Here is an 11,864-nt window from a genome sequence, read left to right on the forward strand (position 1 = left end):
CACCCCAAAGCCCTGCTCCTCCATGCTGAGTGTGCCACAATAGTGAGTGAGAGGGACAGAGTCTCTCTCTCTCTCTCTCATGCATGACTGCACACCACTTCTCTGTTGGCTGCTCCAGGTGCCCAAACCAACCTGCCTGTGCTGCCAGGGAGGGGTGCATGACTGTTCTTGCAGCTTCCCTTTGCTCCCTCATCAGAAGTCATTTTTCTGCGGGAAAGCAAAGAAATCTGCAGGGGACATGAATTCTGCGGATGCACAGTGATGCAGAATTCCCCCAGGAGTAGACTCTGAATGCAGTACAAGGTGATGGAAGCAGAAGCACATTGAGAAAGGCAGATGAAACCAAGGGACCATGAAAAATCTATAACAATAATAATAATTAATGGAGATATCCCATCTCCTAGAACTGGAAGGGACCTTGAAAGGTCATTGAGTCCAACCCCCTGCCTTCACTAGCAGGACCAAGTTACTGATTTTGCCCCAGATCCCCAAGTGGCCCCCTCAAGGATTAAACTCACAACCCTGGGTTTAGCAGGCCAACACTCAAACCACTGAGCTATCCCTTCCCCCCAAAACAAGACTCAGCTCATATCCTTATTGTCCTGGGTTTGAATTCATCTTTGGGATCTGGCAAAGTCACTTGTTTCTGAGGGATCGCTCAGTGGTTTGAGCATTGGCCTGCTAAACCCAGGGTTGTGAGTTCAATCCTTGAAGGGGCCTTAGCAATCTGGGGCAAAATTGGTCCTGCTATTGAAGGCAGGGGGCTGGACTCGAGGACCTTTTGGGGTCCCTTCCAGTTCTATGAGATAAGTATAGCTCCATATATATTTATTTATTTGATCTGAGTCACACAAATCCACTGTTCTGTGTACATACTCTAGTATCAAACCAACAGAACAAGTGGTTGTTTTACACTGGAGACCTTGAGTGACTGAGCACTGGTTTCCTCCATGCATTTCCAGGAACAGTGCCTTTTTCTCTTGACAAGGGTTGGAATTACAGGTTCCCCCAGTTGTCCAATGGGGCAGTATTGACTTTTTTTATTCTGTGTTTGTACAGTGCCTAGCACAATGGGATCCCAGTATATAACTAGGGCTACTAGGTGCTTTAATAAAAACACAAAATAAAAATTACATCCCCTTCAGACCCCACTGCTGAGAGAGAAGAGGGAAAATTACCTCCCTCATTCTCATCTAGAGAGAGCTATTGGCCCAGCTTCTGAGTGACTAAGTCAGCACAAGCCCATGGACAGGCAAAATCGTGGAGGCCCAAGAGACCATTGCATTGCTTGTGCCTAATTCTAGCTCTGTCTTTGGTACAACTCCATTTTCCCATACATCAACATTCTCCTCCAAGGTGGCAATATTACCCCATGGGCCCTAGCTTATAAATAGAGAGCCTCACTTGGAAAGGGCAGCAGCATCCATCTACTGGAGGCCAAAAGTTCTTGGCTCTGGCCTCCCTCCCGTCTCCAGCATGGCAGCAGTGTACAATGCAATCCATTCGACTTCCTCCAAGAATATTTCCTACCTGTAGGTACTAGTGTCTTTGATGACTTAACTGCTCAGGCAGGACATGCTAAATATCATCGCTTACAGATGCTTCTGATGTCTACGGGGAGCAGGATCCTTTCCTGACCTTTTCTCTTGCTATTTTGATAGTTTTGTTCGGTATTTCTCAGAGCTACTCCTCACCATTCCGTACACAAAAAGGAGGTCAAACAAGCAGAAGTGGCTTGTGCCAAAGGCTTCCGCCTCCTCCGAGCAAAGCAAGAAAATGAAAATATTTGTACTTGTGACATGCAGCAAAGAGAGACAATACAAGCCTTTCACTCCAATTGATTTACCCACCAGCCATCTACGCAAACTAGGATGAAAGCAGCATTTCAGCCTGTGTTACAGCAGCTGGGCTCTGCAGGCAGCGCAAGAGAAAGAGAATCTTGGAGGTGGGGGGCGGGAGAAGGAGGTGGTGGAATTGGGAGGCTATTTCATATTGTGCAGTTTGGAGACTGAATTTGCTTTTGACACATCTGGGTTAAGATGGTTGGCTCTTTTGGTGACCGAGACAAAAAATTAAGTGAAATAACTTGGAAAATTAGCCAGTCTAGATAATTGTTAGGAAGATGTATTTCTCCCCTCATTTCCCGAAGGTTCCCTGCAGTGAGCTTTTTGGACCTGCCGGGCATCCATATTCTCCAAAGGCAACCAATTCCGTTAAGTGGAGGTCAGTCCAGCTGACCAGAGGCTGTGTATGCCGATGAGGCATGCTCATTCCCTCCAGGTCACCAAACTTGAACATAGAGTGAATCAAAGGGATTGAGCTATTAACTTTCAAATCAAATGCCACTGGCAGTATATTTATTTACCTTAAAATATATTTACAGCATCAGATGTTACAATCACATCAAATGCAACATTTCTCAGCCAGGGTGATCCACTCAGGCAGAAAAAAAAGTTCAACTTTGTCTATGCACCAAAAGGATGGGAGAAAAGAATCTTTCTGGATGGAGATTATTGATCTTCTAAAAACGATACCTTCGTGTTAAATTAAAACCAGAAGAGATGGTTTGAAATAAGCTCACAACAGAAAAACTCAATAGAACAATGACAAAGGCTAAGGCAAACAGGTAATTAACCTGGGACTTTAGTATTAAATCGCAAAACAAGTGAAAACTAACAAAGAGGCTTGTAATGAAATTGTAGTTTTGTATTTAGTGCATTTAAATTATGTTGCATGATGTGTAACAGCGAAAGTATAAGGGACAAAATAAGCCAATAATTAACAATTAATTTTAGCCGGCAGCATTCTTGTTTACGCCGCTCAGTGTTGGGTTTGCTGAAAAGGATTTTCTACTTGGAAATATTCATTCCTTCTCTATCCACAGCATCATCAATATGTAAATATTGGCAGCGATCCTGTTAGGCAGACAAAGCTTGAAACTCTCTTTTCTTCTTCATCCATAGCAAAGGACACCAAAAGATGTGATTTCATGGCTTCATATTTAAACCATTCCAATTTGGTTTTTGAGCTAAATGATCTGGTTTTCTTTTGGAACACACCTTACCTAGGCAAATGGGTCAGCACAAATCAATCACAATTAAAGAAGACACTCCGTTCTGAGTACAATATTGTACCTTTTATTTGGGAAGTAGCACAAGTTGAAGGTGAAATGTTTAGTCTCTAGTCCAGGTTCACCAATGACTCACCATGTGACCTTGGGGGTCTCCCCTCTCTGAGTCAACTGACCCATATGAAAAATGTATTTGCTGAACTCACAGGAGCTCAGTTCATGCTTCTAAATCTCTAAGATCCTTATATAACAAGGGCAACAAGTGCAAAGAATTATTCATTTTGGAATGTCTGCCTTAAATATTTGAAGATGATTGGGGAGAGAGGTGTAATAATCAACAGTCAATACATCCACCAGAACACTGATGTTTCACTATTCATCCATTTAATTATATTATTCTGGTTACACAATATGTTTTTTCCTGATGGGATGGACACAAAAGAGGTTTAGTTGCAAAGGAAAAAATGTCATCAAGAGACCCATGTGACCCATCTTTGCTTTCTCATATAGAGTTCGGATTCATAGCATATTAGGGTAGTTACTATATTAAAGCAACTCAAACAACATTATTTTTATGACTTCTGAAGCTAAGGTTGAGATGAGCAGAGAAGGATCAGAAACAGATATAATACTAAGGTCACTTGTCAACCGTATTAGACTACTGATCAGGTGAGAACTTTAGAGAGAGTAGACATGAGACTCCAAAATATATTTTGTATCTCTCAATATCATCCACTGGTAGGCCTGAAAAAACTGTGAAGGGAGCAGTTATGAAAAACTTCAAACCAGGCTTCCTTCTTTTGGACATAGTCCAAGTATATTTTGTATTCAATCTGCCTCCATTTTACCTTAGGTTTATAGACATTGAAAGGACAAGTCTGTTCATTATCAAAAGACAAACTCAATAGCTATAACAGGGGTCGGCAACATATTTACCTCCTGACACGGCAGGTTCGGCCGATCGCAGCCCCCACTGGCCGCGGTTTGCCATCTCAGGCCAATGGGGGCGGCGGGAAGCAGTGTGGGCGAGGGATGTGCTGGCCGCAGCTTCCCGCTGCCCCCATTGGCCTGGGACGGCGAACCACGGCCAGTGGGGGCTGCGATCGGCCGAACCTGCCGCGTCAGCAGATAAATAAACTGGCCCGGCCCACCAGGGTGCTTACCCTGGCGAGCCACGTGCCAAACGTTCCCGACCCCTGAGCTATAACAATCAAATTAGTAAATATGGAGATAGCCTCTTCTGTATCCTATTCATTCCTTCCCTATTCCAGTAATGCTGCTAAAAAGTTAGGTAAAACAGCCATGTTTGCATTCTTGACACTGTCATGTACAGGTCATGCCAGGCACAGTTGAAATTTTAAGCTGTACAATGGTGCCATCTTGTGGCAATACTAAATAAAACACTGGCACAGAACCAGATTTAATTTATTGTAACTGTGACAACTCTGGCCATAGAAGTAATGCACAGAAAATGGTTTATAGCTCCAAATTTCTTGGTATCCTGTTCAAACTTTACAGTGCATGCTCATCATTAGGACAACTGGGGATCTGTGTTATAAAGATACTGTGGGTATCACATCTTAGCTCACACTACCCCAATAGGATGGAGGACTGTATTCTGGAAAGCAGTGATTCTGAAAAGGATGTAGTGGTCCTGGGGACTAACCAGCTGATCATGCGCTTCCAGTGCAATTCCATAGCTAAGAGGGATAAAGTAATCCTTGGGTGTATAAACAAGGGAATATCAAGGAGGTGTGGATTGCCTCAGTCTACGGCATTAGTGAGACCATTTCTGGAACAGTGTGACCATTTCTAGTGCCAACACTTTGAAAACTGGAAAGGGTTCAGAAAAGAGCTACAAGTGATTTGAGGTCTGGAAAACCTGCCTTCCAGTGACAGACCTAAGATGCTCCATTTATTTCGAAAGGAAAGAGGTGACTTGATGACAGGCTGTGAGTACCTACATGGAGAGAAGAAATCTGATAATATAGGGTTCTAATCTAGCCAAAAGGGCATAACGTGATCCACCACTGGAAGCTGAGGCTAGATAAACTGAAACTGGAAATAAGGTGCACATTTTTAAAAGTGAAGGTAATTAACCATTAGAGCAATTTACCTTGGAGTGTGGTGCATTCTCCATCACCTTAAGGCCTCAAATCAAGACTGGATGTCTTTCTAAAAGACATGCTCTATTTCAACCAGAAGTTATGGGCTCTATGCAGAAATCACCGGGTAGAAGTCTCTGGCCTGTGTTATGCAGGAGGTCAGACTAGATGGTCATAGTGGTCTTCTCTGGCTTTAGAATCTATGATCTACGTTTCAGATCCTTGATTTTGTTGGCATCCACCATGGGTATCTACCTAGATGACTCTGCTAATGCATATTTCAGAGGTTAACGGTTTTATTTCTGGGTGAATTTTTAGCCCCAACGTTCATAAGGACTAGCAGGAGGCAAATCCAGGGCAAATTTCACCTCAGATCTGTCAACAGTCCTGCCCTCACACACAGGGCCCTTTCTCTCCTCTCTCCCCTAAGCAGAAGCACTAACTGTGTTGTGATGAAGAAGATGTGGACACCATTGGGGTAGTCTAGTGGCCAAGATGAACATCAAAAAGTTTGGACGCTTAAACCAACTTTCAACCACTACCAAAGTGTTCTCTCTCTAAACCATTCAGCTCTCCCTCATACAAAATGTTTTATTCCTGAGTGAAAGGTAAAGTTTGTGCTGGATGTTCTGTAATAAGAGGAAAGGTTTTTTTGCCTTAAAGGCACTGAGATGGGACTCAGGAGATGCAGGTTCTGTTTCTGCCACAGAAAGCATGTGTGACTTCATGTAGTCTGTCTGTGCCACAACTCAATAGCTGTAAAATAGAGATACTATTCCCCTACCTTTTTGAACTGTTGTGAGGATAAATCCATTACCACATATGATGTGCTCAGACACTACAGTAATGAGTACTGTACAAAACCTATAAATAAACAAAAATTAGTTCAGTCCCATCGCTAGTTGAGATTATCAAACTCTTTGCATTTGTGATTGACAACAGAGCTCAACAAATGGGTCCAAAAATGAAAGACTGGCACATTAACCTAATGCAGCACCTAAGGCTTTTTTACAAAAACGGTTCAGACTAGCCAAGAATCAATTGCAGGTCTGAACTTCTAAATGCATCAGATACCTTAATGCACACAAAGGAGGTTTCAGAGTAGCAGCCGTGTTAGTCTGTATCCGCAAAAAGAAGAACAGGAGTACTTGTGGCACCTTAGAGACTAACAAATTTATTAGAGCATAAGCTTTCGTGGACTACAGCCCACTTCTTTATATATATATATATATGCATCCGAAGAAGTGGGCTGTAGTCCACGAAAGCTTATGCTCTAATAAATTTGTTAGTCTCTAAGGTGCCACAAGTACTCCTGTTCTTCTTTTTACAAAGGAGGTTAGTACTCAGACTGGGACATCCTTTAAGTCAGATATCCTAAAAAGACTCCTTTTATAGTAGGTTCCACATCTCCTGTATTAGATATATTATTTATGGAGAGAGAGACAGAGACAGAGCACACACACATGATGTGAGGGGAGGAAGCCTACTTCCTTATGTAGCATTTGTCATTGAGACAAATGCAGCCTGCAGCATGGCACCTTTGGTTCTGCTAACTTAGAACACCCAGCTGCGATGCTCTATTGTGTGTAAATAATGGGCTAGTTTCCTGCTTCCTTTGTTTTCAATGTTTGTGTTTGGTCTCCTTCATTTGATGGGAAAGGCAGATGAGCCAAAAATGGGACCTCCTTAAATCATACAATCAGGAGGGGAAATGTTACCCAGGGTTAGCTGGCATTTTGTCTGTGGTTAGAGAAACTGCAGTGAGTTTACTAGTTTTGGGGCACTTGCTGGTCTGTCAACACGCAGAGAACTCTGTCCCATCAGAGTTGAACCTTGGCTCACCTTTAGGATATGCCCATTATCTCGTTATGCATTTCTCCTGAAAGGTGTATTACTTGGAGAGAAAGAAAATCCTTTCACATTTGAAAAAAAATCATCAAGGTACAACAGCTAGGAAACCAGTATGTGGATCATTGGGAACCAAAGAGGGAGAACAGAAATTCAACCTGGATATACTGACAACTTGATGTTTCCTGTTTGACTGCAAGAGCTCCTAGGTATGGAATTAATTTCACTAAATTAGATGTCTCCCCACTCCACATATTGTCCATCCCCACACATACTATATTGTCCATCCCTTTTATTCCAACGTGACAAGTTCAAATAGGGCCCACCTGGTTTTATTTAAATATATTTAAGTTGACAGATATAATTAAGGCGAACCTAGGATCCACTCAGTGTGCTGGAACAATTCTGATCTGTTACAATGAGATTTAGAATACAGACTACCACATGCAAACATAGTTGTCATAGTGGACTAAAATGAAACATGGGATCAGCTGTCACAAAGATTACAGCTGCCTTTATTTTCTATTATGCCTTGGGCCAGCTATCATCCAACAGTTGATACAATGTTTTATAAAAGATGCCAGATGTACCCTACTTAGGTACAGAGAAACTAAGATGCGATGGATAAGGGCACCGTTTCCCAAGCGAATCCCCATTTCATACACTCATTGCACTGGGCCAGCCTATCTCTACAGATCAGCCACATATGGATGGGCCAATCTTACTCTCGGAGATAGGCTAGCTTTGTCAGGGGTTGCTAAGCATGTCTGCCTCAGAATTATGACTGGTTCAGTGATCAATATTTCACCTCTCATGGCAAAATTAACATAATTTCCTATTACAGCACCAGTAGATAATTCCCTCTTTTGTAGATGTCCAGAAAAGGTTGATTTCAATGGGACTGAAGCGCACTGTTGAACAGGGATCGATGTAAATACATGCTTAAGTGATATGTTAAATCAGGGTCTAAGGGTGAAATCCACCCTTCCCTACACAAAACCAGTGTCAGGGCTTCATGTGGGGACTTATGGAGGGTGTGAAAAGGAAAGAATTCACCTCTGCAATCTGTGGACATGGTACAATGCAGCCCCCTCTATGAATTCTGCATCGGTCCATGGACTGGAATAGATTCCTCTGCCCCTTCCATGACCCCTATGTGAGGACTGTAGGCCCCTGGATCTGAGTATGTGTGGATCCAGACCCTACCCCAGGCTCACCACTGCTCCCCTTAGAATCATAGAATATGAGGGTTGGAAGAGACCTCAGGAGGTCATCTAGTCCAACCCCCTGCTCAAAGCAGGACCAACCCCAACTAAATCATCCTTGCCCTTGCCTCTTGAGGATAGTTCAGAGCTCCCCTCCATGGCACCCAGGGATCCCAGAAGCACAGGCAGCCATGGGCAGGCTTCTCTGCATTGGGGTAACTTTAACCCTCAGAGAAGATTAGATCCATGACAACTGTTGAAAACCTTTAAGTGTCCAACCTTAAATGCAACATCCACTGTGGTGACATGGAACCTGGTGCACCCATTTGGTGCTGCAGTGGAGGCTGGTTGTAAAGGCAGAATTAAGCACGGCCTTGCATTGATTTATGTATTATAAATAAAGCGTTCCCGATATATCAGTAAGTCAAGCTAGAACAGCACCCCCCTGACTGTGTGGGGAGGGACTGAGAGATGAGGGTTGTTGTTTTTTTTAACCACACGGTAACTTGTGCAAGCTGGCGAGACACATTATCAATATATTTTCTTTTATTGTAAAGCATTAGGAATTGGTCCACATGAAATACAATACGTGAGATAAGCAATCCACACAAAGTTCCTGCAACTGTGCCTTAAATTATATACACAATGTGATCTCAGTGTCTAAACTTAAAGGCAATTTATGACCTGTAGCTTTCTCTCTGTACCAAACTTCTGCGTTAATGTAGACCATGCGGGTTTTTTTGTCCCCATCCCCCCCTGTCCACTTTGTAGCTTAAGGCAGATTTTTCTGCTGGAAAAGCTCAGCTGAAAGAATTTCCAGATCAACTGTTCTTTATGAAAGGGAGGTTACAGAGCCGTCATTCTGACACCAACCTGTGTTGCGGTATCTCCCTTGCTTAATACAGGATGTTGTGTCCATAGAAATAACTTCTTACATCAGTATCTACAAGTCACCTAATTACTCCTTTCTAGACATCTCACGCGATCCATTAAAATCTTTCCAAAGCAGGGAAATAACTAGGCTCGACTACTATTTAATTTCTTGGAAGGAAGCAAAAGAAAAGAACAATGAAAAGAACAATAGTTTATTTTTATTTGGTAAAGATTCAGAATATTTACCTTGCAAAACCCTTGTAACTAATCTGGAGAAATCTCAGTGTGGTTAGAGATTCTGATTATTTTAGCCTTTTAGGACTGCACAGTGGATTTGCTCCTTGAGTGAGGCAATTAAGGCATCATTCGGAGATGCTTAGTCGTCTTGTCTTCAAGCAGGCCCATCGTGCTTGCTCTTTTCCTCGATCCCTTACTTCGCTGTGTATCAGCTGTACCTTGACTAAAGTCCTCCTCCTTGGGAACTTGCAGGTGTAATGTCCTTGCTTCTCCTGCTGTGTTATCTTTGTCGTCTCTGGCTTCTTGTGGCACTTTCCTAATATTGGGAATGCATTCGCCTCCCTGAAATTAGAACAGAGACACAAGGATCATCCTGGTGTTATGAAAGGTACATACATACGTACAGTGTAAAAGCTATGATGTGACCCTAAACCGAGATGCCCTTAGAAACAAGAGGGACCCCAAAACATAGCCATTTTGTTTCTATATAATAGATTCCTGATGCTTTGCATAAGTAGTTAGAACGGTCTATATTAACAACAAACTGATTTAATTCAAGTAATCGTTGGGTGGCAACCTAAAGGGGAGGAGTAAACACAATAACCATGGTTCTTAATTTTACTCTGTTTTGTTTCTGCTCCTCTCCTTATTTATTATTTGACCCGCTTCATTATTTTGATTTGTTTCCTTGAGTTCATTTTATTGTGTTTATGGAGAATTGGTCCATTCAAATTGCCACGATTGTTTTAGGCCACGATCCTGCAATGAAGTGTGCGGGGGCAGACTCCCAATTTAAGCAATTAAAAAGAGGGCGTTCTAATTGCAAAGTGCTAAGCAACCTGGATACAGGTGTTGTAGCCACTCCACCTACTGTGTATGCAGGTCAGTTCAGAAAGCCACCGCAGACCTGCTATTGGAGCATTCCAGCTCTGTTAAACCCCTAGATCTCAGCGAGGAGCGAAATAAAAACTTTCACACCTTTCATCACCGAGCCCCCAGAGGAATTACAGATTAGCCATATAAATCAATGGCCCAGTGATAGCTCATCATCCATGGTTATCTGTGTCACTCTCCTATTTAGGCCCCCTAACTCACTAAGTAGGGACAACAGGTTTATGAAAAAGTGGATCATAAAATGACAAATTAATCACTGTACCTCATTCATCTGGCCTGCATCTAAGCATCTGGGTTCATCATCCTGAGCTCTCTCTACATGACAGCCTCCTTCCCCCTCTGAAGCAGTCTGACGAACTGTGTTTTCTGAGGGCAAGGTCGTAATGAAAGAATGTTGGCACAACTTCCGTAGAAAGTTTATCAAAAAAAAAAAAAAAAATACCTACAAGATGCTGTCCTAGTACAATTTCAATCCTTCTCCTCCAATTTTGACAATTAACCACCCAGCCCAGTAACAAAAAAGAACCTTGTGCAAAGGGAGGCAATACCACAAAAGATAAATGCACAGGTTTGGTCAGAAGAGCCCCATTTTTTGACAGCTGCATACACCTGAAATATCTGCAGGTCCATCTATCTGAATGTGCAAAAAACCCACACCTGACATTTTCACACACAACATTTTCTGTGTGTAAATATCGCATCATCTACCTGCACACAGATGCATCTGCTAGTGTTGTAGATGCAATCTGAACCGTTAGCCCTTTGTTTCCACGCCCGCACTTCTTGCCAGGTATAAATTATATCTGAAACAGTTTTTAATTATATTTGGCATTTCTGAGCCTCCACTATCTTGACATAAAGGGTCCTGATAGGCAACAGCAGCATGTCAGGCTAATTTGGGGGTGACTGTAAACTTGCCTCCTTTCTGATTATTTCCAAAGAATTGTAACGGTTGAGACTGAAGCACGGTGTCTAATATTTCCAGTTACCCAAGAAATTAGCTCTGACTGAATCTGATTTTCTGACTATTAATTGGGGTAAAATGAGTGCGAAGAGACCAGAAAAATAAATTATTAACACTGCCCTTAAGCTGCCACTATCCTATTCCCAGACAGCGTTAAAATCTCAGAACGTTCCTCCATCGTCATGTGAATGGCTGCACTAAAATGTCATTGAAAACCTTTCTAGCCTTAGGCTGAAAGTTTGTTCCGCTAAATGGAATCCATTTCTCAGAGAGTTCACTGGTCTGTAAGTTGCCTTTTAGACAATAAAAGGTACTTTGCATGATTCCCATGAAGCCTGCAAAGCAGTTATTTCCCACTGAATCTGCTTTTCTTTTCACTTGCAGTGCTGCTGGAGCCATATTGGTCCCAGGATATTAGAGAGACAAGGTGGGGGAGGTTCTATCTTTTATTGGATTTCTGTTGGTGAGTGAGACAAGCTATGGCGCTTACACAGAGCTCTTCGTTAGGACCTGGACCAATAAAAGACAGTACCTCCCCCACCTTATCTTTTCGCATTCACTTTCTATTTGTAGACCTTACAGACTTTCACTCAATTACTCTAGAACTGTTCATTTCAGAGCCTGATTGGTTCAGCAACTAGGAGCCTGATTGGTTCAGCAACTAGGAG

The 11,864-nt window shown here is 42.5% G+C and overlaps 1 protein-coding gene across 1 annotated transcript in view; it reads right to left on the reverse strand.

Annotated features, from left to right (window-relative positions):
* Positions 1–9,301: 9,301 nt before the first annotated feature.
* FAM169B (family with sequence similarity 169 member B) overlaps positions 9,302–11,864 on the reverse strand; it is a 59,391-nt gene continuing 56,828 nt past the window's right edge. Inside the window, exons 8-9 of the mRNA XM_034784960.1 lie at positions 10,495–10,598; positions 9,302–9,680 (exon numbers count right to left, since the gene is read on the reverse strand). Of these exons, the coding sequence (XP_034640851.1) occupies positions 9,456–9,680; positions 10,495–10,598 (329 nt within the window). The 3' untranslated portion in view covers positions 9,302–9,455. The remainder of the gene's footprint in view (positions 9,681–10,494; positions 10,599–11,864) is intronic.

The sequence above is a fragment of the Trachemys scripta genome, chromosome 10 (assembly GCF_013100865.1).
Source record: "Trachemys scripta elegans isolate TJP31775 chromosome 10, CAS_Tse_1.0, whole genome shotgun sequence".
NCBI classification, from domain to species: domain Eukaryota; kingdom Metazoa; phylum Chordata; order Testudines; family Emydidae; genus Trachemys; species Trachemys scripta.